Here is a 27654-nt window from a genome sequence, read left to right as displayed (position 1 = left end):
CGAAGGTCCCGGAGGTCTTGGAGGTCCCGAAGGTCCCGAAGGTCCTGGAGGTTGTGGATGTGTCGGGGGTGCCCGCACGCAGGCCTTTTAAGGGGGACGGCCGGCGCCGTCGACGTGGGCCAGGTTGCCGCTCTGCGGCTCTTTTCGGCACAATTCTTTGAAAGTGGGAAATTTCCACCTTTGTTTTTATTCGCGCTTTTGGATTCCATCTTCTTGATGAAACAGCAACGGCGCTTTTCAGACTGCAAACACATCATCATCATCATCATCATCATCATCATCGTTTCAGGACCGATGAACACCAACGACGGTGCTGGATGTGAAAGAAGTTTCCAAATCAACAAGAGAGAAAAATTGTCAAGTGCCAATTGTGACATTGTGAAGCCCGAAACCGCGAGGAATTTGAAGAAAACCTTCGCGTGGTTTCCACTGGACGGCTGACGTCAGCGCGCGAACGCCGCTTTTCACTTTTGACACGTTTACTGTGAAGACCTCAAAAGGAAGTCGGCCTTTCGGCGGAAAAGAAAGACAGGCAGGCGGCTGGCTGGCGGACGGATGGGCGGGTGGAGAAGACAGACAGACAGGGAGGGAGGGAGGGAGGGACAGACAGATAGAGAGATAGGCAGACAATGAGGGAGAGAGAGAGATCGAGCCAGATTGTTCATAACCTGACAGTTTGTTGCTTCCACGGATCCCAAAACACTGAGCCCTGCTCCGGTTCCGGCCCGCGGGCCGTACCTTGGACACACTCAGCCCACGTAGGCGGGCTTAAACTTTGTACACGGCCGAGCGTCGACTTCCGCGAATCTCCGTCGGGCTCCTTTTGAAACTAAGTCCTGTTTTTTTTTGCCGCTCCCCAACATTTGCTGCATCCGTAATACCGGACGAGAGAACGACATCTGTCTAAGCGGGTTTGCGGCGCAGCACGCAAGGAAGACGACGCAAGAAAGATGACGAAATGAGTAAAAAGGAAGTCACAATCGCAGAGACGGGAAGTCGCGGGGAGGCCGGCGCGCTCGTGCGGCGAGCCAATCAAAAGGCAACAATGAAGGTGCCCTCGGACCGTGTGGGCGGGCGTGCAGACGTGATTTCATTTGCGAGGCCCCCGGGCTGGTAGAGAAGGAGAATGACAATGAGGGGGAGGTGTCGCTCAGCGGTCGCGCGCCTGAGTGGACGACGAGCGACGGCCCGACGAGGATCCTCCGGCGGCTCGGTGGCAACAGGTCCTTTTCTTCTCTATCCTCCTTTTACCTTTCATGTTGTTTCCGGGGATGTTTTATTTTGGACTTGACATTGCGCCGCGTTTTCTTCCCTTGTCGTTGCTGCGTGTCCACGTTCAAAGTGACATTTTGACAACATTAAATGCTGTTATTACATGAAAGGGCCCACGCGAGGATTCTACATTCTCGTAGTATTCGTATCTCGTCGTGGCACTGATGGCAAGCCCGACTTTGGCGCGGGCAGCGCGGGATCGATTTCCGCTCAGCGACGGTGTCGCTACGCGCCCCGCGACCGACCGGCGACCGGTTTCGGGCGTAGGCCGCCTTTCCCCCGCGACGCCGTCCCATTCCGCAGGGGTTACAACAGCGTAAAAGAACGGGAGTACGAGACCGGCTCCCGGCGAACTCGTGCGTTATGAAGCGCAAAATACCACGACGCAGACACCAGACGGTTGAGCAACTCGAGTTGTACGTTAAGCGAGAATAGGATTGAATGTTCCCAAAAAAAAAAAGCTCCAAACAGTCAACAATTTTCATCACTTTTGTCATCACTTTGAATATCTGGCGCTTGTGGTGTACTTGACTGAAACTTCTGCTATGTTTGCAAACGACCGATTTTGCTTTGCATGTACGTTTTATGCAATGTTCACTTTACGGTCCACTTTACTTTTGTGTCCATTCATTCTGCAAGGAGTGTGTGTGTGCGCGTTTGTCTTTTGTCTTTCAGGCCATGTCTGCGTGTGTCAGCGTCTCCGTGGCGACATGCGTGTGTTTGTTGGTGAGCTCGTGCGCGGCGTCCAACGTGGACACGCGCTTCCCGCTGGTGAAGACGGGAGCGGACGGAACTTTCTTTGGACTTTCCGTGGCTTTGCATTCTGACCTCAAGTCGCGCACGCACCTGTGAGTGCGGTCTTGGTCGATCGTGAGACGGCGTGCCAAAAAAAAAAAAAAAAAAAAAAAAAATGTCAGCCAATGTTCCCTCTAAACTGCCGCGCGTGTGCAATTGTGCGCCACTGGTGCAGTCTCTTTACAGATATTGTGCCCCCACCCAAAAAAAAAAAAAAAAAAGAAAAAAAAATCTAATGCAAATTGAAAGTATAGCATCCAACTATTTTGAGTTTGTGGCCTTTTGCAACGTGATTGAATGAGTGAGGGATGATGATGATGATGATGATGATGATGATGGTTGTTCCATCCAATGGTACCGATCACATAGTGTACGTACTGTCAAAATGAAAAGAAGAACCCGCCGTTTTTTTTTTTTTTTTTTGGGGGGGGGGGGAGAGAGAACACGGAACTTTCTCTAACAAGGACCTGCTGCCGCTCGGCCACACGCTCTCCTGCCTGTTTACGTTACACCGCCCCGCTCTGCTCTTAAAGGGGTACACTCGTGATTACAAATGTTCCAGGGCTTACGCAGCCCATCAATGTCTTTTATAACAACAGCGCCCACCACCGCCGCTTTAGTTAGCGACGCAGTCCGGGCAACGTAGAGCAAAGACGAGCTAAACGTGCAGCTTATGTTTACTTTCGATATTAATGGCGAAAGTTAAAAAAGAAATGCTGTTGTTTTAAGACGCAACGACCGTCGGAGGATGTGAATAATCGAAGAAAAAGTGGTCCAACTGGACCAGAGTTTCTCTTTTCTGAGTGGGAAAGGTCTGTCTGGTCTGAAGCCAAAGTAGAAAGTTCAGAATGAGACGGTGTGTCATTTGGAAATTCCTCCTCGACACAGCCTGATCCGGGATGAAAGCGCACACACAATACACTGCACAACAAGCTAATTCTCTATTTGAAATATAGGAGGCAACGCAACATTAACCTGGAAACAGTTTGGGAGCATCTTCATCATTACCCCCCCCCCCCGGCCCCCCCCTTGTCTGAAATTCAACTGTGAAGAAGGCGGGCCTACTTCAGATCTTCTTCACACTGAATTTAGACGGTGCATTGCAGACAGCGAATTGTAGCCAGTTAAATCTCAGGAGAATGAAAATGATATTGCGTTTGAATTTGGAGGGTTGAATTTCTTATGTGGCCAATTTGTTCACATTGAAAAGTTCAGCTGACATACAGCGCTTGAAAATGTGATCACTTTGAAATAACTGCGAATTATTCATCCTAAAATTTTCAGTGGCATTCTGAATTCAAATCCGATTGACTTGCATACGCATGACCTTTATGTTGTGTCACCTGTGCTCTTGAAAGCTTATTGGTCGGAGCTCCCAGAGAGCGGGCGGAGCCCGACGTCCCGGCCAATCGAACAGGGGGCGTGTACAGCTGCCCAATCACCGCCGACCCGTCGGATTGCAGGAGGCTGTCGCTCATTGACCGAGGTGAGGCCGGCCGGTACTTCCTGTTTCGGGGCGAAGCCGTAAAAACCACCAGACACGGACGGGCCCTTCCTCCTCCCTTGTGATTGGTGCCTTTCAGACTTGGACCTGTCCGAGGACCTGGTTGAGGACATGTGGCTGGGCGTGTCGCTCGCCAGTCAGGGGCCACCCGGGGGACGGGTCCTGGTGAGTCCACGCGTGGCTGACGGGATGTCAATTTACGGCCCGGTACGCACACCTAAACCTCATCTTCAAAGATATTTTCATCACGTGAAGACATTTGACAGTTTGGGTTAGATAGACGCCAGGGACATGTCCACCGAATACTTGATTATCAAGGACAGCGAGATCGGAGACAAGTCTGTCTGCTCGCTGACACCACTCCCGGAACCGTCTGTTTGGCCAATCTCGAAATGTCGCGCGATCGCGAGTGAGCTCTCAAAAATTGCGACGATCTTGGCCAAGTGTTTCCCGACCCGATTTTTGGAAAAGGCATCTTGCCTTCTGGGGGAGCGCGTCCCTGCGTCAGGACGGGTCTCAAGGCCACGGAAACTCCGCGTGCAGTCACGTGACCGCTCGGCTCCATCCAACGGGATAGAAGGATGGAATCAAACGTTCCTCGTAATGTCGGGTCGGTTGAACGCTGACAAACTTGAAAATTGATCAGCCAAGAAATAATGAGGTTGGCCAACAAAGCTGATATTTCATTTGAAACGGCAGCCTGGTTCTGTCAACGCGCCCCTCTGACAGCTTCTTCCGCTTGAGCGAATACTCTCCGTCCGTATGTGGCCGAGAACGGCCGCTTTGTTGGGATTGGTGGAGTACGAAAAGCCCGTCTTCCTAACGACTGCACGGGAGTCAACTTTGCACTCGGACAATTACTATTCAAGTGTCAAAGACTATTTCATCTTAAATACTGGCCGACCTAAAGCAAGTCCAAGATAAGCACGAGCACCAAATGTGACAAAGGCCTTATTTGCTTTCTGGTGGGCGTTATGAGCGGACAAATGACGTATAGAAGCCACCGCGGTATCGCCCCAACTCCTGGCTAGGAGGACTTAAAGTTGAAGTATCGGTGGCCGCTATCAGCAGGTTTCACGAGTACCCGCCACGCCGAAGTAAGAAGGGTATCTGGTATCAGGATGAGAAAACCAGCTTACGGGCAACACGCGACTCGCCCGGGGTTGTCGAGCTAACATGCTAACGTGCTAACACGCCTACCGTGGCCCCGCAGGCGTGCGGTCATCGCTTCGTGAAGGTTTACGGCGCATCCAAGCTCAGACACATGATAGGTCGCTGTTATCTCCGTGACGGCGCGGACGACCAGTGGCGGTCCCTCGAGCAGTTGTGCAGGTATGCGGGGGGGGGGGGGGGGGGGACACATGTTGTGAAGTCATCAGGCTCCGCCCCTTCACCGTCACGCGCACGCAGTCACCTGGGGGACGTGAGCAGAGAGGTCATGTGCAACTCGGGAATGTCCGCTGCCATCTTTCGGCGTGACCTCATTGTCGGATCGCCGGGAAGTTACCAATGGCAAGGTACGACGCCGTTTTCTTCCTCTCTGTCTTCCTCTTCTTCTCCAACATTTCTTTGATGCAGGAAACGTCCACGTGACCTGGACCAATCCTCGTGTCATCTTTGACACCGGAAGGAGTTCCTTCCCGAACCTCCAGCGCAGGAACATCTACTTGGGTCAGTCACCCAGGCAACACTGCATAATAGCTGCCACCCGCTAAGTAAAGCTAGCGAGGGTACAGTAAATCCTAACGGTCCACAAACGGCAAGCCTAAATCCGAACATCTCCACGCAGGTGTGTCAAACGTCGTACTTATGACGGAACCCACATGAGCCAATCGTCACCTCGTGCACAGTAGAAATACACAACTAACTGATGAATCACAAGTTGTCAAATCAGATGCCGCTGAAGAAACGTTTGGTGGGATTGGTAACCAAATCCACATTATTACATTGGAACACAATTTTCCATTTTGATTCGCTGCCACGGGCCGCATGAAACGATGCGCTGGGCCACCGACAGTTAGCCTAGTGCTAAGACGTAGGCTATGTGCTAACCGCTGCGTGTTACCGACTAAGCATGCTAACTTGTCGTGTGTACGCAGGCTATTCCGTCACTCAGGCTGCCGGTCTTCTCTCTCGGGATGACGTCACCATAGTAACAGGTGATGACTTCCTTTGTCTCCATCCGACGGGCTGATGGCTGTATCGATGTATTTTTGAGGAGCGGCGGTGGGGATCTCTTTTAGTACATCTTTCATATCCTTCCTATTGTGCAACACTTGAAATAATAATCATGCCCTCCTTAAAGTTGCGCACAATATTCAGTCCCTCCACAGTGCCGGCTACCTGATCCAACCGGATCCAAACACGTCGCACGAGTGGAACCACTTGGGCTCTAGTCGTTGGGAAAAAAAAAAAAATAATAATCATAGTAATACATTTTTCCTAGTGCGCTGGATTGTCTTTGGAGCGACTCTCTATTAAAACAATTCGTTCCTTTTAGTCCATTTTTTTGCTCGCGATCCTAGAGCCACCGCTGCTCATGAGGACAAAGTGCGTATTGGGTACATGGACCCGAAGCTTGACAAGTAGCCAGCGCAAGTTGAAATCCGTTCCCCTAAGCAGGTGCTCCCAAGGACACCAAAGAGGACGCCCGCGGTTCCGTGCTGCTGGCAGTCAAAGGCGCCGGCGCCGAGCTGACGGTCCGGCAAACGCTGCGAGGAGAGCAGACGGGCTCGTACTTCGGGAACGCCGTGGCTGCCGCGGACCTGGATAACGACGGGTAAGCGAGGCTGCTCCGTCGCCAACCGCGTCGCTACGTACGTCTCACACGGCGTGACCCCTAGGTGGCAAGACCTGCTGGTGGGCGCGCCTTTTTACTTCCAGAGGCAGCGCGGAGTGGGCGGGGCCGTTTACGTATACATGAATGCGGGGGGGCGCTTCCGCTCAACGGCCACGTCGGCGCTGAAGGGGCCGCCCGCTTCGGCGTTCGGAATGGCCGTCGCGCACGCCGGCGACCTGGACGGCGACGGCTTCCAGGGTCCGGGGAGGTCGTCTCGCTCGCCGTGCGGTGAGACCGTGCGATGTCGCGTGACGTCGAGATGCGTGTTGCAGACTTTGCGGTGGGCGCTCCGTTTCACGGAACGGGAAGCGTGATGATCTGGCGCGGGAGCGGCAGCGGAGTCTCCGCCCGGCCCGGCCAGGTGCGTCACACTCGCAAAGGCAGACGGGCGCAGGCTTACGCAGGCGGCGTGACTGCGCTTCGGCTCCCCCTGCAGGTGATCAGCGGAAGCAGCTTGTCTCCTCGCTTGTCCACTTTCGGCTTCTCCTTGTCCGGCGGACTGGACGTGGACGGGAACGGACATCCGGACCTTCTAGTCGGCTCGCTGGACGACACCGCCGTCCTCCTGAGGCGCGCGCTAAACTACTACACTCTTTGTCCTCACTAGTAGGAAATATTTGGTTGTACGACTAGTATTAGCTGTGAGGCAAAGCTCATAGTTGACAGTAGCGTGCTGCAAATATAATACTAGTTATCAATGACAAGTCAGCTTCCTAGTATTGTACTAATGACTCGTGCCGATCATGCGTGCAGGTCTCGTCCGGTGATCCACCTCAACAAAACCATCAGAGTGTCCCCAAATATCGTGGAGCCCAACACTTGCGACTTTTGGTGAGGGGACTCAACTGTGACGCCGGCTAACATGCTAACATCACGCCAACTGTGTCCGCGTGTGCCAGCATTTCGGTGGAGGTGTGTTTCTCGTACACGTGGAGCAGCGGCGACGAGCGTCGGCCAGACAACATCAGTGAGTCCACCGCAGATGCGGGTTAGGCGCGCACCAAAACGATCTTCACCGAGATTCGGCTATCGGCAGGCTTTTTTCTTCTTCTTCTTTCAAGCTAGCTTGACTGAATGACAGGATCTTCTTCTTGTTCTTCTTTTCTTTTTGCCTTGTCCCGTTAGGGCTGAGGTTTTTTCAGCCTACCCCCGCTTGCCAATTTCTCAGTTTCACCCCCGGTTTCCACCCGCCAAATTTTGGCGCTTTTCCCTTGCGCCTTCCTCTCTAACACCACCCACCACCAAGCTTCTCTTCGGTCTTGCTCTCGCCGGTGTTGCCCGGCAGTCCCACCCCAATCACCCGAACTTCGGCTCACGACACAAAGCAAAAAAGAACGAAATCAAACGTCGCGAGCGATCCTGTAAGTTCCTTTTGTAAACGCCGCACGCATTTTTGGCTTGTCTGCCCGTCAGCCGTCCACTTCAGCGTGGCCGCCGACGTCGGCAGCCCGAAGCCCCGGTTGCGTTTCCGTGGCAATGCTCAGAGCACGTACTCGGCCTCCGTGCTGGTTCCGCGGCAGCGCTGCAGAACTCTGATCGTCGGACTGCCGGTGAGAGCTTGGGGACCTAGACTGGAAATGGGTGTGGCCTCCTGAACACGATGACCGATTTTGTGACTTTGCGTCAGGCTCCTGTCCGAGACCGCGTGGCAGCCTTGGTGTTCTCACTGGACGCGTCCGTGAACCAGAAGATACCCAAGAACAAAGACCCCCTCCAGGACCTGGGGTCCTTCCCGGTGCTGAGCCAAAGATCCCAACCCGTCAGGACCCAGGTGGGAACCTTTTAAGGGTTGGTAGTAAGCACTTGTGTGTGGAACTTTCAAGAGGGAATTTGAGGCATGCAGATTAGGCAACTGTCGTGTGGAGGTAACCCACAGACGACAAGTGCTTTGGCATTCTGCGCTGAGAGTCCCGAGGGCCCAGAAATGTTCCAAAAGGCCTCTCCTTGGGCCTGGCTTTGTCCAAGTCATTTGTGGCCGGGTAACAGGGTTGGAAGCATTGACCCGTTGCTGGCTTTGGCTTTGTGTTATCTATTAGCCCTCTGGTGCTGATAAGTGTTCTGGAATCGTGCTCCATTGAGAAAGGAAGAATTTGGGTTTAAGTATCTCTCGCCACTCTTTGCAAGGAAACTGTTGCCTTTGTTCCTCAGGTCCACATCCAGAAGTCATGTGGTTCCGATAACCGTTGCCGCAGTAACCTGCAGATGGCAGCCCACTTCACGGACGCCGAGCGGCAGCCGCTGAGCATGTGAGTCTGGAGAGCGCGGTAACCCTAAAGGCCGCCTCAGTGGTTCACGGCAGACCTCTACTGACAGGCCGGGTATTTTCCAGGCGGTCTGGCCGTCAGGTGTGGTCCTACGGGGGCGGTGCGGACCGACTTCTGCTGTGGGTCAATGTCAGCAACACAGCGGAGGATGCTCACTTGGCTGTTCTTAACGTTACGGTCCCGCCGGCACTGGTGTACTCGGGAGTCCGGACTAAGGTGCTTATAAGGAGTTCAAACGGGACTTGACCTGAAGACTCTCGGGAGACTCGACGAACGGTCAAGGGAGCTCAGGCTTCAACGAAGGACCTGACTTTGTCCAGACCTAGAACCGATATGGACTTGTCTGGAATGTGACTTGGATTTAACTCGGGACCAGACTTGGCGCTGACATTAACAACATCTGGACATGGTACTAGGATGAGGCTTTGATTTGACTTAGATTGGACTACCTCAGAGCTTCTGGTGTCTTTGCTCCTTTCAGGGCGGCGGCATCCACAAAGTTCAATGTTCCGTGGAAGGTTCCGTGGTTCTCTGTGAGCTAGGAAACCCTTTCCAAAGTAACAGGATGGTACAGAACCTTTCATCGGTTTTCCTCTCCGTGCCTTTATTGTCAGTCCTTGTTCTTTTAATTGTTGTTCCCTGTGATTTTTTTTTTTAACTCCTTGTGTTCTGGTCCTTGTTCTTTCTCCTCGATGTTTGCTCTTTGTCTTATTATTGTTTAATTTTTTCATTTGTCGTTGTGTTTTTTTTCATTCGTCACTCACTTTTTATTTTCTGTTCCTGCCGTGGTGACGCCTTCCAGGTCGAAGTGTGGATCATTTTCGAGGCTTCAGAGCTCAGCTGCGACAATCGGGAGGCGGAGACGCTGCTGCAGATGTCTACGTAGGACACTCGCTCACTGACATTTAACACCTCACGTTCATAAAGAAAGTGCAAATGGCCGACAACCGTTCCTGGGTGCATCCCGCTTCTCGCTTGAGATGCTCCAACGCACGCGTATGGATCAATTAATTTGGTGACGCTTTATTCTATTGGAACAAGTTTTGAACAAAGTTTTGGGTTGCAGATGGTTCGTTGTTTGCTTGCAGTTAGGATTACGAAAGTGTCCTTGGAAAAATATTTCCCGGGACCCCGAAAAGTCGCTTTAACTTTTGTGTGCATCACGTGCAGGCTCAGCGAGCAGACAGACTTGTCTCCGATCTCGCTGTCCTTGATAATCAAGTATTCGGTGGACATGTCCCTGACCTTGTGAGTACAGCGCCTCGAGGACACCTCGGGGACCCCGTCTCAGCCTCACCCTCTTCCCGCTCACGACAGGACCCACCGACCGGGCCCCGTCCCCTTTGGCGGTCACGTGCCGGGGGAGTCGGCCGTGAGGACGACGGAGGATGTGGGCCCTCTGCTCATCTTCACCTTCCAGGTCAGGCCAAGGTTGTCTTCCCGACCCCGCACGCACCCCCCACTCCCCAACCCACCATAGGAGGAAGCGGACCTAGATAGTTCCCTGAAAAGCTGTTCCTGAATGACTAGATTGGGGGATTTTGGAGTGTGGCCGTAGTTCACGTTATCAGCCGCGTGAGAAGTAGCTTTGCTCGCATTATCCCATTGAGTGCCCCGCGACGATCCGTCGAGTCCATTTTTCAACGGGCAGGCTTCGACCGTGGTCTCGCCCAGCTTGTCTGTGCAATTCTGCCTTCTACAGAGAAGAGTTAGAGATCTAGCTTCTCTCAAGATAGGCTCAGATGGAAAAAGATGACACGCTGCGGCGACACTTAACGGGAAAAGAAGACATAACCGATAACAAAGAGATTCCTCGAGACGCCGCCGGCTTGCATCCCGCATTGCCTACGAATGAACGCGGATAGGGGCCGCAGCCGCAGCCGCAGCCGCGCTCGGGTCGGCAGCTGTGGCCACGTGACGACCGCTGACCGCTAGCGGGTAGGACTTACTGTGAGGTGAACTCAGAAAACTCAGCGGAGAAGCGCTATTATTTCTTGAGCGGTTTGAATAGAAGAGGCAGAGAGGAAAAGTCCATTGTGACGAGGAAAAGAACACATTCAAAATCTCTTCCATCCGACAACTGCAAAAAAAAAAAAATATATATATATATATATATCGCTGTTCTCCTTGACGCGTCACTCGCACGCTCGTTTTTGCCACCTTTTGGTCAGAAATCGGTCCTTTTTTGGGGGGGATGAAACCAACCAGCGGCTGATTACTAAAGGAAAGACAAATCTGACAAACAGTGTCTTCGAGTACGTCCGGTGCTTATTCGGTTGGCAGTCAGTGACTCGATCCACCCCTGTAGGAGGTCGACTCGCAATAGAGGCGCGACGTAGCGCATTCCAGTCTCGGCCTGGAGTGGCGTCGACTTGCGCCGGACATTCGCCTCCCCGCCGTCCCGCAGGTGCACCTGGGGGGGAGTCGCCGAGGAGACCCGGAGCTGACGTTCGATTGGCCGAGCCAGCTGTCCAACGGGAAGCGGCTGCTGTACCTGACGGAGATCTCGCTCAACGGGAGCGCAGAATCGCGATGCGTTCCGCCCGGCGATGTGGTCGACCCTCTCCGCCTCAAGGTCAGTCGCCGTGGTGATGCCGCCACGGCAACGTAACATCCAGGGACTTTGAAAAAGGGCCAAAAATATACTGTCGCCCTCAAAAAGGTGATTGTCATTGTTTGCTTTCACGGTTTTGTTTGTTATTACTCACTGCAACCACGCACGTTGTGGAACATGCGACGCACACGAAAATGCCCGCTGCGCAACGCATAAAACGGATGTCGTGTAATAGATGGGGGGGAGGAGGGAGAGGCGGAGTCTGGTGCAGGAAGAGGAAGTGCAGGAGGACGAGGGGGCGGGACCCGGCGCGCCCGTCCGTCACTTTCAGACCAACGACGACAAGTCTTACGTTCTGGTAGGACCTCCGGCGGGGGGGGGGGGCCCTACGTGCTACCTTCATTTGAGAACGGTCGCTAGCTGGTTTTTTTTTTTTGGGTGTGCAGGACTGCGTGAACGGCGGCGCCAAGTGCGTGCGCTTCACGTGCCCGCTGCCGAACGTGAAGAAACGCGCCAGCGTCACGCTACGAGCGCGATTGTGGAAGGCCACCATGTTGGAGGTTCGTCTTGGACATTTGCACGATGGAATTTTGCCACATCCTTGACGTCCGGCTACTGGAACAATTTTTAAGGGTTAGGGTACCCTAGGCTAACCCTAACCTTCATGGGCATCGAGCACCTGCCCTCAAAAATGTCAGACACCGAGGATGTGGACGAAAGGTTCCGTCCCCTGTCCCCCCCCCATCCATCCACCTAGTGGAGCAACCTAGCAACTCCTCCCTGTGTTTGTGTGCATTAGCACTACCTGGACGCCAGAGGCGTCCTGGTGCGGGGACAGGCCACGCTCAGGCTGGGCGCCTTCAACACAGAAGCCCCCAACACACGGGTAAGACTACCACCCCCCCCACCCCCCTCCGCCCGCTGTCAGTTGCAGCCAACGGCTTTGTTGTTGTTTGCAGATGGAGGTCCACGTTTATCCCTACCCGGAGCGACGGGTGGGCAGCGACGCCCCCCCGTGGATCATTGGGGTGTCCGTCTTGGCCGGACTGGTCCTGCTGGCCCTCATCTGTGCGCTGTTGTGGAAGGTGACCAACCTCACACCGTGACACAAGTGGGGGTGGGGTGGGCGGTCTCGTTCGACTCACTCACGTCCCGTTGACCTCCTGCGCCCAGAGCGGATTCTTCGTGCGCGGCGACGCACGGCACCGGGGTCCCATTGCGGCGCCGGAGGAGCGGGACGGCGTCTCCGCCGAGACCTGAACCCGACCCCGATCCCGGCGCGCCCGGACCGCCGCCCTGTTCCACGGAAAGGCTCCGCAGCCACCCTAAAGCGGGTCAGCGACAACAGGCGCGCAGGAGCCCGTGTGAACCATCAGAAGTCTGTGGGCGTCTTTTCAAAATAACTCGCTAGTAGATGTGTGTGTATATTCTTGTGTCGCGCATCTTTTAGAAATTATATTTGTGTCGGTGTACTTTTGGGGAATGACGGAATTTTCCCCCAAAAAAGTTCAATAAGGTCAATACTCCACTACCTGAGCTGGTTTAAGCAAAAGAAGCACGTCTGAAGGCGAAAGTCGAAAGGTCGTGACCCCTGCTTCCGCGCCACTTGTTTGGTCTTTTGGGACTTGCTGCGGTGTCGTTTGTGAAAGTAGCGCCGGGTCGTCGTTGTTTTCGTAACGCTAAACTTGTCTGTGCCTGCCAAAACTTTTCATCAGAAGCGGCTCAACTTTGGACTTGAAACAAACACAAATGATGTGGACTTGCTTTGAACTGAATGATGTGCTTTTCGCCTCGTAGTAAAGTGCCGGCCGGAGTCGTCGTTTCAGCCGCGCAGAACGTTTTGACAACCAAAATCTCGTTTTTCATGACTTGGGCCTCCTACTCGACTGTCCTTGAAGATCGACACAAGCGAGAATATTTAGAAACTTTTTCAACATGGAATCGCTCATTCTGGTCTGCGCTCGAGCCTCCGACGCTTTTCCGCCTGTCGTCCATCCAATTCCCGAGCCGCTTATCCTCACAAATTTCGCCGGTCATTTGCTATGAGGTCACGAAACGTAAATGAACTCAATATCACGATGTCCAGTTTGGCTTATTTATTTGCATTTTAGGGTCCATTTTCCTCGGCCACCGTGTGCCGGATGGCTTTTTATACTGCCCCCGGTGGCCGGGGTGTGCAAACCAGAATGAAGGCGTCACGAACCCCGATTTGATTTTATAAAGTACAACAGTCGAGTGATGGGTTATCTCATTCAAAACAGAGACATTTTCTGGGGAACGAAATGACGCGGCAGGAGTTGTTCAAAATGATCACTTTCCTTCCGTTACGCAAGTCGCTGAAGGTTTCGGTCTACCACACGGTCAGGTCCAGGTCTTCGTGTTCCCAGAGGTCTTCGTCGGCAGGAAAGTTGTCCCCCTGGCGCGATGACATCATCGGTCGGGTTCGGCAGACATGACGTAGAAGAAGCAGACGCGAGGGCTCACCCGGTTCGGGTCTCGGTCGCGGACCCGGACGAGTCCCGGAGGCTCCTCGGGGAAGAGGTGCTCCGCCGGGCGTCGCAGCTCCACCCCGACTTTGCCCTCACCTGACGGACGCAAACGGGCGGGAGTTATGCGGGACGGCATCGCTACGACGACCGGTCGGGCGGCTGACCTAGCAGAACCAGAACCACCGTGGAGAAGGCCTGGACCGCCGCTTTGTCTCGCACCATCTTGTGCATCCTGCTGCGCTTCTGCAGCAACGCATCAGGATCTGAGCGCGCGCACACACACACACACACGTGATTGGTTGATTTTTTGGAAGGTTTAAAAGTGGTTACATCAACATTGGGAATTCCCCCCCCCCCCCCCGACCTCAGACCTTTGACCCTTCATGAAGAGGACACCAAGCGGCATCATTTTCACACTGATCTTTAGAAAGGTATCAAGTCCCCCCCACCCCCCTTCTTTGCAGAACGCGACCAAAGAGCGCCGGCGCGCCAAAGGACCCGACGTCCGTGTTGCGGGTCACCCACTCAGTCCTCGCGAGCCCGCTCACCGACGACGTCGTCCTCCACCACGGCGGCTCCTCGCGTGCTCACGCCGTGACGCGGGAACGAGATCTGCACCACGCAGCCCAGCTTGACGCGCCCGCCCGCGTCCGCCTTCGCCTCCTCGACAGGAAGCTCCTTAAGCTGCGGGGCGCACAGGAAGCGCTCGAGTCACGTGACGCGCCGCATCTCCGCCAACCGCAAAGTCGCCAATGAAATTACTGTGATGATGTCGCACGTCCACCCGTTGAACCCCAGGCACTCATTGGCCAACTCCACGCAGCGGGCGTGGCTCAGAGGTTTGCTGGCGGACAGGAAGTGAGGCGTCCGTTTGGAGCTCAGCCTCACCTGACGACACATCACAAACAAAAATGCGTGTTTGCACCCCCCCCCCCCCACGACAAAAAAGAAGAAAGCGTGCGTGTCCACCATGACGGGCGTGTTCTGGAAGAGGGACCGTCCGTCCGCGTTCCGCTGGGCCCGGCGGGCCTGAGCCGCCGAGTAGAATTTGACCATGCCGTTGAATCCGGGCGTGCTCAGCGGGGCGTTGGGACGCACCTTCACCAAGTAGAGCGGGCCGAAGGACGAGAAGGTCGCGTGCAAGCGTTCCTACGACACCCCCCCCCCCAAAAAAAAAAAAAAACAGCCGGATCGTGAAATAGGCCGGAGGTGGAGTCGGGTTGGATACGAATTGATGGTGGGGCCGAGTCCAGGAAAAGCCGAGGTGACCGAAGCCCTCGGCTTTTCCGGCTTGCTTTGAAGAAATCGTTCAAGAGCTCAACTGGGAAAAAGAAGGACCGAACATTAGTGACGCTTCTTTGAGGCGTCTTCCAACACTTTTATATGCTCCTACGGCGTCCGATTGAGGAAGTCCGCCGGGAAAGCCAAAGAAAAGCAAAACGGAGGACCGGACGATATTTATTCAGACCATCTTGGAAAAGGGGACGCAAGTTGAACGCCGCACGAATCTTCCCATTTGCTGGAAAAGAAAAGTTTGCCGTGAACGTATTTGACGGGTCCTCGCTCGCTCGCAGCAACGCCAAACTTGCAGAAACGACGACCCGGGGGAAACGCTGAAAACGGCTTCCGAGGAACATGTGACGGCGGGAGCTTTTTGGAGACCATCTCCGGACAGAAAAACAAAGAAATCTCTGAAGAAAGTGAGATTGTCCGCCGGAGTTCGTCTCCCAGGAAGGAAGGAAGCCAAAAACTTTGAGAGTGGAAGCACACAAGACGAAAGCGCCGAGCACTGGAACGGAACGTCCAGCACCGACGACGTCCACGACCTATCCGATGCGAGTGGACTTCCCCTTTAATTACGGACGTTACCTGCCGCCTTGATGGGTACAGGAGCACTTTTTATTTTTAGATACAGTCAGCGGTCATGTCGCCATCAAGGCGGCAGGTAACGTCCTTGGCAGCTCTCAGTCGGAATTCCACATTCGAGCCACGAGAAAAGATGGCGCACGGAGAGGAAAGGCTGGAGATGGAGGGATGAAACCGGGAAGGAGGATGCTCATCTTCTATCGGATGTTGAAGTTGTACGTTTCCACCTAACAGCATTTGCATGTAGAGTTCGGAGAATTTAGAAGTAGCACCTCATATCTGGATTCAACTAGAAAGTTGACAAAAGTTTTCCGAGATGTGCACAAAAGCCTTCCCTGAAAGTTTGCTTGCTGCTCTTTCGGTGTGAGCCTCAAAGCGTAGACTGGACCATACCAACAAAAAAAAAACAAAACACGCACGAGCGCGCGCGCACACACACACACACGCCCTATAGCACAAGTCGTTTCTGTGTGTGTGTGTGTGTGTGTGTGGTTGTGGTTCGGACGGGTACTGACGTGGACCTGAGCCTCAGTGAAGTCCGGCTGGATGTTCCACACGAACAAAGTTTTGTTGTTCTCCACAGGAACCAAAAAGTCCACCACGTCAACTTCCATTCAGGAAAAGGAGTCCTCGGAGGTGTCGTTAGAAACAAAACAAGCGAGTAAAACTCGAGCAAATGAATCCAAAATGGTTTTTCCTCGTCGTTCGGCGGCGATCAGAGGCCGCGCGCTTCCGGGAGGAGGCGGGCTTTAACTTGGGAGCCAACCGAATAGCGGCGACTTTGGCGCGAGCCAATCAGAAGCTGCCGCGGTCTGATCGCGTGACCCAGTTTCTTTCCGTCCGACGAAATCATCGGGCTAGGGTTGCCACTTTTGCGAAATTATTCTACCGATGAAGCAAGACATTCTTTACGCTCCGTGGTAAAGACGGCAAATAATAATAATTCCAAAAAAAAAAAATAATAATCATCCGCCGGAGGAGTGATCTCAGGAGGAAAGTGAAAGGAACTTCCCTCCTGAGCTCACTCAGTCAAAAAAGCGGGCCTTTCCTTTTCATGACGTCACTTTCACACGTTTTATAGACAGATAAAGAAAGCTTGGCGCTCCTCATCCTCATCAACCCAGCTGAGGCAGCTGAATTTGGAAAGTGAGAATAGAAAGGGAATCACGGGCTATGATGTTTGGGAAAGTTGTATCAACTTATGCTTATAAGTTGAGAGGCCGACGTGATGCGGGCACATCGGCGGCATCATGTTGGGGGTCGCACGCGCACAAGTGGTCCTCGTCGTCTTTGGGGCGCTCGCATCCGCCCTCCGCTGCAATTGGCTGAGACGATACACGGACTTGAGCAACGAGTGTCTGATCCTGCTGCGAGGCCTGGTAAGTACGACGTCCTTCCGGTCCGAGGGGGCGTCCCGAGGGTCCCGATGCCAGCGTCTGAGTCCCTTGTCAAATCCCCCCGCAGGGCGGTCCCATCACGCAAGAGGAATTCCCGCTTCCTTTCCCGAGAAAACTTTACCGGCTGGCGGAGAAATCTCAGGTAAGAGCCGTCTCGAGCGACTCCCTCGGCCCCGGCGACGGCCAATCACAGCGCAGACGTCGCGACCCGCAGGCGGCGTGCAAGGTGACGTTCGTCCGCGACAGCTTGGGGCACCTTTTGGATCTTTACCTGGAAGCGGACCCCCCCCGAGTGGGCTGGCACCCGGGCCGCGTGGACGACCTGCTCAACATCCTGTACAGGCAGAAGGACGAGCTCAACTCTTGCGTACGTTAGGCGGACCCGCCTGGTGCTTGAATGTATTGGAATGGCAAGGTCCGATTTCTTTGCTTTGTGAACATTGCGATCAAAAGATGAGAACGAGAGCAAAGGTCTGAATTCCGCCTTGTATTTGAAGGTACCGACACGAGGGCGGAGCGCCAGCTGCCGTCACAGTCGGAACCAAAACGATCCGCTGCACAACGAATGCTCGGTGGCGTAACCCTGACTCGCCATCGGTGCGACCGGGTTAGGGTGGACTTCACCAGGGTTCCATTCTCCTTTGCTTCTGGCGGGTTCTCTTCTTTAGGAGGAAAAATGCAAGCTCTGTTGGGTTCAGCTCTGGTGACTGAGCTGGCGTTTGGGCTCACTCTCTTGTTGCGCGATGCGCTTTCTCGCCAAGCTCTGAATTCATTCCGATACGTTACACCGTCAGTGATGACCAGTGAGCACGTTCGGCAGAAGCGGCCACGTGAGCCCGAGCCCGAGCCCGAGCCCGAGCCCTGAAATGACCTCCCCCGTGCATTTGTTTCGGCTCTTTTCTTCCTTTCCTTCCTTGGCCTTCCCTCTGGTAAAGTTTCATCCCGGTCTCACCGGTCTTTGTTTGAAACCTCGCGTCTCTCACCTCTGTGCTTCTTCTTCGGCCCGGATGTTTCTTCTCTCAAAGACTTCCCCCGAAGCGCGGCTCGCGATCCCGTCACCGCCACGGCCCTGCGGAGGGTGGCAGCGACAAACCCGCCTGTTGTCTCCGGGCGCGTCTTCCCGATGTTTCGTCGTCGGTACGCTCAGCCGAGCCGTCCAAGTTCTGTTTGCTCGGCGGGCCGGTCGGCAGGTTCTTTTGTTTTCCGGGGATTCCAAATTGTTGCTTCGGCGGATCGATGTTTCCATCTCCTTTTCTTTTCTCCCACAGACAATTCTCGAGTCTCGTGTTTGCCGAACAGCGAATGCACCGTTCACAACTGAAAGCCAAAATGGGAATTTTGAGGCCACACCCGAGCTACGAGAAACGGCCATCGGTTACGTTCCGATACTTGACGAGCAAAGGGGGGACGGGGGAGGGTCGAACGGATCGAGATGTGAATTTGTTGAAGTCACGAGTGGTATTGTGAACTTGTCTCACAGCCAAACGTGAGCGTACAAGCGAAAAAGAAAGGAATTGAGCTTGCCGTTCCGAGACATCTGGAGGGAAGCCTTTGCCCGATGCATGCGCAAACCTTGTCTAAATGTGCGCCACACCTTCACGTGCGCGCTCCTTCTTCTCTTTTGGATGACAGCTTCCGCCAGGAAAGGCCGGCTGTTTCTCCCAAAAACTGCGGCGCTACTACAAGAGACTGAGCAGGGCCGCTTTCAACGGCACGGTGAGTACTCTCGAGCGGCGCGGGCGCCGCGACCGACGAGCGCGTGACGTGCGTTTTACGGCTTGCAGGTCAGTGGCGCAGGTTGGGAGTTGATCCGCAGCGAAACCAAAATGCACCTGCAGCAGCTGCACTTGTTGGTGGCCGCCATGTGACGGCGCCTCCCGTGTGCTCGCTCACTTTTCTACTGCTCTATTTATTGCTCTTATTTATTCAATTTCTTCATTTATTCTTTGTATTGAAAATAAAAAGTTTTGAAAAGAACTTTTAATGCCCAGTGCTCACTTGTATTTCCACACAGTAAAAGAGGGCTAAGAGAGTAAATGTGGGAGGGGGAGGGGGTCCAGGTTTCCGCAGCAGCAGAAGTTGGCTTGGCAGCGAGCGCATTCGAACATCAAGCCCGATATCCGCGTCCTGTGGACGTCCTGGTGACAGGAAGCGAGCAGGCGCGATCACAGACAACATAGAACCTCGTCGGGGACGCCGTCTTGAATCCGCCCGAGTGGTACCAAGGACCAAGCGTTGACGTAGAATGAAAAGTGGACCGCGCACTCTGCACACCTAAGACCAACCCGAAGGTCGAAGACTCGGCCGGAGCTGCAAATGGTTGGTGGTCAACTGACGACCAGTCCGGGGTCTACTTGGCCCGTCGGGCTCCGGCGCGCTCGCGACTCGCTTGACGGAAGATGGATGACTGAATGAAATGTTTTCAAATGTATTGTCGGTGTGAACGCGGAGTGCATTTTTGATGCCGACTTGAAGCAAAGCCCGCAGAGGTGTTGTCCCTTTCGGAGAGTTCGCCTTCTCGCTCTGTCAATTTTCATTTGAAAAGAGCGCGACTGCATTACTGAGAGCAAATGCATTTTTGTAGACAAGTTCACATGCAGGTTGTTACGCCCCCCCTGGGGTAAGCAATGAAACGAGCCATAAACGAAGGCTGCTGGTGTGACGTCCAATTTTCCCACCGCAAAAAAATAAACTGTTGCATTCATTCCTTTGGGTTTCGGTGAGTGTTCCGGGCAAGAGCGCCGCCTAGTGGACGAACACTGACACAAACAGGGGGAAGCTGCGCAATTGCCACTTTATTGAACCGATCGGGCTTAGGGGCGCAACCTACAAGTGCGGCTTGGCACCGAAATTTCCGGGGGGCTGTTTGTGAATCTGACTATTAAAACATCTGTTAAGACACAAAAAAATGATTCGGAGTCTCTTGAGTATTCTTTGCTTCCACCTCGACTGCAAGGCAGCTTTACGCTTTTGTTCTTGCTTCCTAAAGTTCAGACAGATTTAATACATTGAAAAAGGCCGACACCGCCGGGACGGCGGTCTAGCCGCAGGATCGGACGTAATTGTCGGGGAAAAACCCTCGCCGGCCGCGCAGGACCCCCTCCGACCAGCCGTCGTCGTGGCGATGAGTCAGGTAAATGACGTCGCCCTCCGCCAAGGACAAGTCGCCGGGCTCGGCGGCCTCGTAGCGGTACAGCGCCACCACTGTACACATCCGGGAACACGTGCTGTTTTTCAGCTGCCCAATTGTCACCACGCAAACGTCGACGACAACACCTTTCTCCAGGTAATGTGGGGGCGCGCCTCTGAGCTCCTCCGCTGCCGGGGCGTCATCTGAAGCGGGCCGGCTGTCTAACGGCGAAGGGAGCGGCGGGAGCGACGGGAGCTCCAGATCTGACGGAACAAGGACACGTGAGGAACGCCCGGCTGCGCGCAAAACAGACCAAGAGAATAATCCTCCAGCAGAATTTTCACTCGCACAAGTGCCCCTCTCAGTTGTTGAAAGCACATTTCCATACTTCCACACACTTTTGTTTTCTTTTCAAACTCCTCATACTACAAGCTCACCCTCAAATTTGATATGGAAAAAAAAAAAATGCAGCAAAGGCGTCGTCGGGATCGCACAAAAACGCTATGGCTGTCGCTGCCTAACCCGAACCGAACCTAACCCTCGATCTTTGTCAGTGAGGAGGAATGACTTCAACAACTTCCTTGACGGCGATTCCGACGAGCTCGCTCACGTCAAGGCCACCTTTGACACCGCCGACCGGAAACGTGTGCGCAATACGGCCAAGGTGGTTCCACGTCGGCAGGAACGCTTCTTTGCGACCGACTCCATTCAGTACCCTCGACCTTGCAACCTTGACAGGAAGCCACCGAAAGGTCCCGAAGCCAATCGCCAGCCGAGCTCAGCTCGGATGGGACAATGCGCTCGACGTTAACCATTGTTTTTGATGATCGTTCAATCCAAACAAACCGGCGGTGGAGGGGTTCGCGTGTCCCCCAGTGACGCCGGGAGCCAACTTGTCCCCCCGGTAGTGTCACCCATGGCGAAGGGGCTTCGAGGTAAGGGAGCACACAGAGCACACAAAGCGCACCTGAAAGCAACATCGCGCGGACATCAGCGATAGTTCCTCCGGACTGGCAGAGCGGGGTGGTGGTCCCCCTTCTTAAGCAGGCGTTTTCGTCAGGACTTTCCCCATTTGAATCGGGTCTGCTTTATTTTGCGAGGGGACGCCGGAGCCAATCCCGGCTATCTTTGGCCGGGAGGCGGCGTACGCCCTCAACTGGCCCTTTGGAGTTTTTCTTCATTACGGCAATGAGAAAAACGCTTCGAGATCGCCAATGAGAGGTCTGTTTTGTTGTAGGTATTTGGAAATGGGAAAGGACCAAAAGTGTGGTCGGTCTGTGGCGTTGGGAAGTGTAAAAAAAGTCCGCCGAGTTCGAGGTACTTTGAAATAGGGGGCGCGTCTTACCGAGGTGCTCCAGACGAGCAGGCAGCCTGAGCCGATGCGCCGAAGATGGCCGTGGGGGGGCGGACGGGGGAGGGTAAGGAGGGGGCGGGGGGATCAGCACTGGCGCCCGCAAAAGCAGAAAAACAGGTGAGTGCTCGAGCGCCGCGGGCGGGCGGGCGGGCGGGCGGGCGGAAAGCGCTCAGCTCACGCGATTGGACGGCCGGCAGGAAGAGAGAGCGAGCGTGGCGGCGGCGGCGGGAGGCGGGGCCCGAGCGGACCCTCAGCGACACGCAGCGACCCGGGGGGTCGCTCTTTCGTGGCGGGAGGGCGGCTGCCGGAAGAAGGGCGAGAGGGGAGGAAGACAAGCAAAGAACAGCGGCAAAAATGGCTTTTTGGAATCGGGGCGACACAAACGTGGGATTTTTGTCCACTCGGTCGCTGGCCGTCCTTCCTTTTGGCGCGAATGGAGGTCACCTCAACGCGCTACAAACGTGTTTCGTCTTGTCAACATGTGTGCGTGTATTTGCGTGCGGTACCGTCTACTTCCAGGATGGCCGGAGGAGGGGGCGGAAGCTCCGGCTCCTCATTGGACGGCACAGGAAAGGAGTGGTCCGGGTCGGGGTCGGGGGGAGGGGGCGACGGCGGGGGGAGGCTGCTCTCCTCCGGTACTGAGGAAAGGTCCGAGCGGCGAGGTCAAAAGAAAAGACTGTCGCCGTGGTGACGCGCTCACCTGTCTCCAGACTCGGGGGCGGGGTCACCGATAGGAAAAGCGCCGAGGGTCGAGTCTCCGGCGGGGTCACCGCGTAGTCGGCCGGAGAGGGCGGCCTCTCGTCCGGGGCGTCTCTTTGGAGTGGGATGGTGGGCGGGGCCACGGCCTTCCTAAAAGTGGAGCTTCAACACACAACATCCGTTACGTTTGGAACCATTTGTTATTTTCAAACAAATGAATGAAAAAAATCGTTTTTCACATATGAACCTTTCTTTACTGCGGCTCGATGAAGGGGCGTCGCGTCGGTCCTCACACTTTTGAGGACCGGGGTTCAAATCGCGCTACCCCCCTCCCCCCTCCCCCCAATCGGTGCTTCACGTGAGTGCGAATGGTCGTTTGTTTCTATGTGCCCTGTGACTGAATGGCGGCCAATTCAAGGCGGGTATCGCCCGAAGACGGAGGCGATGGGCTCCGACCCTTGTGAGGATAAGCGCCTCAAACACCGGACGGCTCGTTGAACCGGGGAAAAAAAGCAATGGAAGAAATCGACTCCTTTGAGAATAACGACAAAAGTTTTAAGCGGGCGCAATTGTCGGCCGCCATTTGCTATGAATGGCTGAGTTTTAAGCCTACCTGCCACCAGAGGGCGCCGCTGCACCGCGGAGGCCTTCTGCCGCGGCTTTGCCGCTGGACCTGAAAGAAGTCAAAGCCACAATCGAAAAACAACAAAAAGTCGAGGTTCCAGTCGGCAACAAGAGCGACAAAACGCCACCTGGTGGACGAGGCCGGCATCCGGACGCTTCCGGCTCCCTCCGGCTCTTTCCCGGTCGGCTGCGGGGGACACGAAAGGGGGTGCGGGAAGAAAGGGGGACAGGCAGAGAGAGAGACAGAGAGAGAGAGAGAGAGTGACGGGGGCAGAGGAAAAGGGCCGCGGTATCAATGGGCCCACAGTCCCAACACACAAGCGCGACCTCCGCAAAGAACTTCCCACGCTTGACAAAAGCGAGCGAGTTGCGCGATCCCCATGACGACGGACCAAAACACAACACAAATAACCTTCCCGCCGCATTTCATTGCCACTTCAAACACATCGACTTGATTGTCTTCCAGCAAATAATCGTTAACGCGTGAAAACGTCGAGGAACGTCCCACGGCTGAACAAACAGGCGCGTGCGCTGATTGGCTAGAAAAGGAGCGTCCCTAAACGTGGCTCAAAGGGCAACCAAACCCTCGACGACGGTCCGGATCATCATCAAAAGGTTCAGCGAGTCTGGACAAATCACGGCACGGAAGCAGCTCCTGTGGGCCCGAGTCCATCGAAGTTTTCTGTGCTCCGACCGGTCGACATTTCCAATTGGTTTTGGAAATTGTGGACGTTGTGTCCTCAGTGTCGTTGCCACTGGTATGGGTAACTTCCACGTCCGTTCATGCTGAAAAGGTACTTATAGGTTTTGGAGAAACGGATGCTGCCATCCAAGCAACACAATGCCAAACCACTTTTTGCACGGGTTTCAACAGTGTTTCTTTGGAGTAAAAGCGTGCGACCGCAGTCCGGACCTGTCGACCATTGAAAACGTGCGGCGCGTTACGAGGCGTAAAATACGACGACGGAGACCCCGGACCGAAGCTGTACATCAAGAAAGAATGGGAAAGAATTCCTCCTTCAAAGCTTCAACAATTGGTGTCCTCAATTCAAAAGGTGCCGTGACGCCGTTGTGATCGTGCTTTGCAAATCCTTGCATGCTGGTTTGATTTGTTTAACCCTAACCTCCCAACTCGGGCTTGTAAAAGAACGTCAAACACTTTGGAGGAAGCGGAGTCACGACAAAAACAACAGGAAGTGGCTTCCCTAGGCCGCTGCCACTTCCTGTCAGCGTAGACGGTGACTCGCGTTTCTCGTGCGAAGCGGAAGATGACGAGAGCGTACCTTCACGCCGTGACCCAAGCCGTCCAGCTGCTGATAGCTGATTGGACGCCGGCTGTAAGGCGGGCGGGGCTGCGCGGGCGCCCTCAGGATCTTGGGCCCGCAAGGGACACGTTGCGCCACTGTGAAGACGCCGATTTCTCGGCGTGAAACTTTCTCGCGGTGCATCGCCACCGTCTGTCATGGAGCGGCATCACACACACACAAAAAAAAAAACAAACAACATTTCATCTCCAAAACATCACGCGTGGAACACGTATGTGCTCGTATGAAAGGGGAGCGTGGAATGAAGCGGGGTCCCTGAATGCAACACGGGCAGAAAGAAGACCTTTGGTGCGCTTGGCGGGAGGAGCTCGTCCCCACCAAAGACAGAAAGCGTTCATGTGTAAAAATTCAGATTTTGACCCCATCCGTCCATTTTGTGAGCTGCTTATCCTCACCAGGGTCCCAGACGCCAACTTACCTCGGGGAGGAGGCGGGCTACACCTGGAAACAAACCCCCGACCGCACCCGCAATCAGGCTAAAGGGCGATTTAAGAGTTTTCAATCGACGCAAGCAAGGAAGGCGGCGTGCCCGCAACGAGAGAAAAGCCACGCACGCAACGTGCAAACTCCACGTGGTCATCGGAGCTGCGAGGCAGAACATTCTAGCCGTGAAAATAATAAACTCGATTAATGACGGCAAATACTGCCTGTTGCCTTCCTGGATGGGTCGAACACTCGAGTCGTGCAATGAAGCGTGAAAAGCGGAAAGTCAAAAGTCGGGCGAACCCCCGTTGACGCTTCTTAAAGCTAAATTTCGCGTACACACCTGGCCGATGAGGTTGACGGACGACTCCATGTGGCGAAGCTGATCGGTCTGGGCGTCCAGCAGGCTTAGCACGCTAGTGGCTAGCGTGCTAATCTGGTAGGCGATGCTGGCCAGCGATTGGGCGGTCAGCGTCTTGGTCTCCTCCAAAGCTTCAGAAGCGCCGCCCCCCGACTGGTGACCAAAACGGGTTAGCTGCAGCGAGCCTAATTTAGTGCCGTCGCAGCACGCGAGCACGCGTGGAGTGGTGCCTTGAGATACGAGTCGAATTTCTTTGTTCGGATTCCCCGCTAAAATGAAGCCAACAAAGACAATCAACACCATTGTCATGGATCCAAAGACAAAACGACTTTTGCGCTTTCTTCCTTCTCAGTTGGCAAGTTTAGCGCCACCGAGTGGTGTACCGCCACTGAAAACGAAATCGTGCGCGGATCTTGACACAAGCCCGGCGACGGCTCCTATCCCGAAAAGCCGGACTCGGAGGAGGCGGCTCCTATCTCGAGGCACCCGCGCTATTTGTTCCACCGCGAGCAGCAGGACAAGAGCGCCGAGTCGGACGAGTACACGCGGTGGCGGCGGCAAGTCCGGCGACCACTGGCCTGCAAGTAGTTGTTGCGGCAGTAGTCGGCCACGTCCATGAAGTTGGAGTAGTTTTCCACAAGCAGCTTCCTGGACTTTGGAGCCTCGTTGAGGATCTTCGCAACTTCTTCTTTTAACGCGTCTGCCTTCATTTTCTCTTCGTAGTCGAAAAAGGGAAAAGGGAAAAATGGAAAGAGGATCAAGTCCGTCGTGATGCGCCTGTCAACCTCCGCAAAGATCGCCTCTTCTCTCCTCTCCTCTCCTCTCCTCTCCTCTCCTCTCTTCTCTTCTCTTCTTCTCTTCTCTTCTCTTCTCGTCTTCTCTTCTCGTCTCTCCTCTCCTCTCCTTCACTTCGTGTGCGACAGCTTCCTCTGCGTGCACGCGCATACCGCAACCACGCGCGTCCACGCGACACGACGGCGCCCTCTTGTGGCCAAAGTGTAAGCATGCACGCGGATGGACGCTTCGGGTCAAGTCACTTTCGGAGAATTGAAAATCGAAACAACTTGAATTGACAACTTGACACGTTTATGTATTTTGTCATTGAGGGTTAGATGTCTTTTTCCTGATGTTATTCAGGCGGGTTCCCGCCCTGGTTGCCGCCGGCAACCACGGGGTTCCAGGGGGGGCGCTTGCGAGCGTTCTTGTCGTTCTTGTCCAGCGGCGTCAAGTGACTGGTCAGGACCAGATCCCTACAAAAAAGCATCCGGTGAATGACGGGAAGGCTCCGCCCGTTCTGGTTCTTTCTCACCTGAACTGCTGGTAGGAGGCGACGCCTTGCCGGACGGCCCTCAACTTGGCGTCGTTCTCTCGTTGGTACTTGCGCTCCGACTCCACGGCGGCGCCGAGTTCTTTCTCCAGCGCCCCGAAGTCGACGACGTCGCGCCGAGGCGTCGCCATCGCCGATCGTGTCGCGTGCGGTCAGTTGACTACGGTGGCCCGAGAAGCGCAAAACCGTGGAAGAAATCGTGAAAGACTTTCACGTTTCAGGAAATCCCCAAAACAATCCAATTGCAACTGCGAACACCCGGAAAGGGCAGAACCCATTTGACTGACATTTTTGACGTGGGATAAAAAGTGGACTGTGTGGTGGACCAGTCAGGGCAAAACATTGTTTTGGGTATTATTTCACGTGAAAGTTGACGTCCTTTGACTAGCGTACAATTGTAGGTCGTGAAACATCATCATATCGCATTTAATTGGAATACGTCAGTTTTAGCGTAGATTTTGCGCTGTTGGCTGTCAAAGCCGTCATTCTTTATTCCGGATCATTGGAAATCCCACAGCTTCGCCTCGTTGCCGCACTGCGGGAAGGTCATGTCGCGCGGGCGGAATGTGACGTCCGTCCCTAAATTGCGATTTTATATTTGCAACGATTTCTGAGACCGGGCGTCCGCAGTTGTAATTTGCTTCGTTTTTGGTGTTTGTGTTTTCCCGAAATGCCAAAATCTTTCTCGATTCATCCAATTGTTTTGCACTTCCAGGCCGCCTTGGTTAACGGACACGCCGTGCAGAAATCTCCCTTGTCATCCCTTTTTCATCTTCTATTTATTTCTTCAACCGCAGGAGGTTCATATTTTGAAAGCGGTTGATAATTAATGTTGCTGATTATTGTTCTCTGAGCGGTAGCGCTCCACGAAGCTTTCCTCACATTCCATATTAGTGACAATGTCGGCTCGCCAAACGCCAAAATATAAATAATGTATCCAAACTTGGTCCCAAGTCCGATCCCCGTCACGTTTCCTTGAAGAAAGAAAACTTGCTCATGGGGTGGGGGGCGGGGGGGCCCCTTCGAAACGCCGAAGATACCGTTCCAAGATGGCGGCCGATTACCTCGGCGCTTTGGTTTGTTGCAAATTGAAATAAGACACCAAATCGAGACATGTCGCTGCGGCCAAAAGAGGCGAAAAGCATCGGCGACGCCTTTCGTCGGCAGTCACTTTTCAATTGACACGGATAGAATTGCACCGACCGTCGACAAAATAGCGCAAGGACGCAAAGCGGGTGGCCTTTCATACTTTCCGTCAAAGTTGAGGAAAAGCCGAATGTTTCGTATCCGCTTGCGAAATCAAAGTCGTTGGAAGGAAGCTGCAGTTAGTTGGGGAGCTGACTCGCGAGGTTTTACCTCGTTCGCGGAAGAAAACAAAAGCTCGGTTGCTATGACGACGGACGCAAAGCGAAAGAGAGAGAGAGAGAGCGA

General features: G+C 54.3%; 5 protein-coding genes across 14 annotated transcripts; 2 read left to right on the top strand and 3 right to left on the bottom strand.

Annotated features, from left to right (window-relative positions):
• The first annotated feature begins 1092 nt into the window (after positions 1-1092).
• LOC133514297 (integrin alpha-3-like) lies at positions 1093-13259 on the top strand. 6 transcript variants are annotated; one of them, XM_061845855.1, is made up of 28 exons: positions 1116-1223; positions 1948-2120; positions 3426-3553; positions 3651-3778; positions 4785-4903; positions 4982-5088; positions 5150-5242; positions 5671-5730; positions 6194-6350; positions 6415-6608; positions 6683-6771; positions 6847-6980; positions 7164-7241; positions 7310-7377; positions 7824-7960; positions 8038-8181; positions 8559-8656; positions 8740-8890; positions 9156-9242; positions 9477-9556; positions 9845-9922; positions 9992-10094; positions 11082-11249; positions 11464-11586; positions 11675-11788; positions 12028-12114; positions 12188-12313; positions 12402-13258. In XM_061845855.1, exons 2-28 carry the CDS (start codon positions 1951-1953, stop codon positions 12486-12488), a joined length of 3108 nt encoding a protein of 1035 aa, XP_061701839.1. In that variant the 5' UTR covers positions 1116-1223; positions 1948-1950; the 3' UTR covers positions 12489-13258. The 6 variants fall into 6 exon arrangements, with proteins under 6 accessions (XP_061701840.1, XP_061701839.1, XP_061701842.1 ...); XM_061845856.1 differs by lacking the exon at positions 1948-2120 and having other exon boundaries at positions 1093-1223; positions 12402-13254; XM_061845853.1 differs by lacking the exon at positions 1116-1223 and having other exon boundaries at positions 1801-2120; positions 12402-13259.
• A 50-nt stretch (positions 13260-13309) lies between these two features.
• On the bottom strand, positions 13310-16331 carry rdm1 (RAD52 motif containing 1). The gene is made up of 7 exons (XM_061845879.1): positions 16099-16331; positions 14687-14866; positions 14480-14605; positions 14266-14401; positions 13882-13980; positions 13713-13813; positions 13310-13644 (listed from the first exon to the last, which is right to left on the bottom strand). Exons 1-7 carry the CDS (start codon positions 16195-16197, stop codon positions 13579-13581), a joined length of 807 nt encoding a protein of 268 aa, XP_061701863.1. The 5' UTR covers positions 16198-16331; the 3' UTR covers positions 13310-13578.
• Positions 16332-16484: 153 nt separating this feature from the next.
• On the top strand, positions 16485-18891 carry ifnphi1 (interferon phi 1). 2 transcript variants are annotated; one of them, XM_061845881.1, is made up of 5 exons: positions 16485-16962; positions 17048-17122; positions 17195-17347; positions 18613-18696; positions 18765-18891. In XM_061845881.1, exons 1-5 carry the CDS (start codon positions 16834-16836, stop codon positions 18846-18848), a joined length of 525 nt encoding a protein of 174 aa, XP_061701865.1. In that variant the 5' UTR covers positions 16485-16833; the 3' UTR covers positions 18849-18891. The 2 variants fall into 2 exon arrangements, with proteins under 2 accessions (XP_061701865.1, XP_061701864.1); XM_061845880.1 differs by having other exon boundaries at positions 18613-18852.
• An 866-nt stretch (positions 18892-19757) lies between these two features.
• Positions 19758-25809, bottom strand: abi3a (ABI family, member 3a). Of its 4 annotated transcripts, XM_061845319.1 has the most exons (11): positions 25475-25809; positions 24879-25049; positions 24071-24244; positions 22916-22974; positions 22777-22836; positions 22165-22325; positions 21971-22102; positions 21643-21765; positions 21456-21554; positions 20257-20373; positions 19758-20184 (listed from the first exon to the last, which is right to left on the bottom strand). In XM_061845319.1, the coding sequence occupies exons 1-11, from the start codon at positions 25604-25606 to the stop codon at positions 20021-20023; spliced, it is 1392 nt and encodes a 463-aa protein (XP_061701303.1). In that variant the 5' UTR covers positions 25607-25809; the 3' UTR covers positions 19758-20020. The 4 variants fall into 4 exon arrangements, with proteins under 4 accessions (XP_061701303.1, XP_061701302.1, XP_061701304.1 ...); XM_061845318.1 differs by having other exon boundaries at positions 24879-25809; XM_061845320.1 differs by lacking the exons at positions 24879-25049; positions 25475-25809 and adding an exon at positions 24531-24835.
• Positions 25810-25960: 151 nt separating this feature from the next.
• On the bottom strand, positions 25961-27644 carry ccdc103 (coiled-coil domain containing 103). Its single transcript, XM_061845333.1, has 3 exons — positions 27473-27644; positions 26206-26383; positions 25961-26146 (listed from the first exon to the last, which is right to left on the bottom strand). Exons 2-3 carry the CDS (start codon positions 26352-26354, stop codon positions 26026-26028), a joined length of 270 nt encoding a protein of 89 aa, XP_061701317.1. The 5' UTR covers positions 26355-26383; positions 27473-27644; the 3' UTR covers positions 25961-26025.
• Between the last annotated feature and the right edge of the window lie 10 nt (positions 27645-27654).

Source organism: Syngnathoides biaculeatus, chromosome 16 (genome assembly GCF_019802595.1).
Source record: "Syngnathoides biaculeatus isolate LvHL_M chromosome 16, ASM1980259v1, whole genome shotgun sequence".
Lineage (NCBI taxonomy): Eukaryota > Metazoa > Chordata > Actinopteri > Syngnathiformes > Syngnathidae > Syngnathoides > Syngnathoides biaculeatus.
Note: the sequence above shows the minus strand (reverse complement) of the source record. Positions and strands in the feature narration are given on the sequence as shown.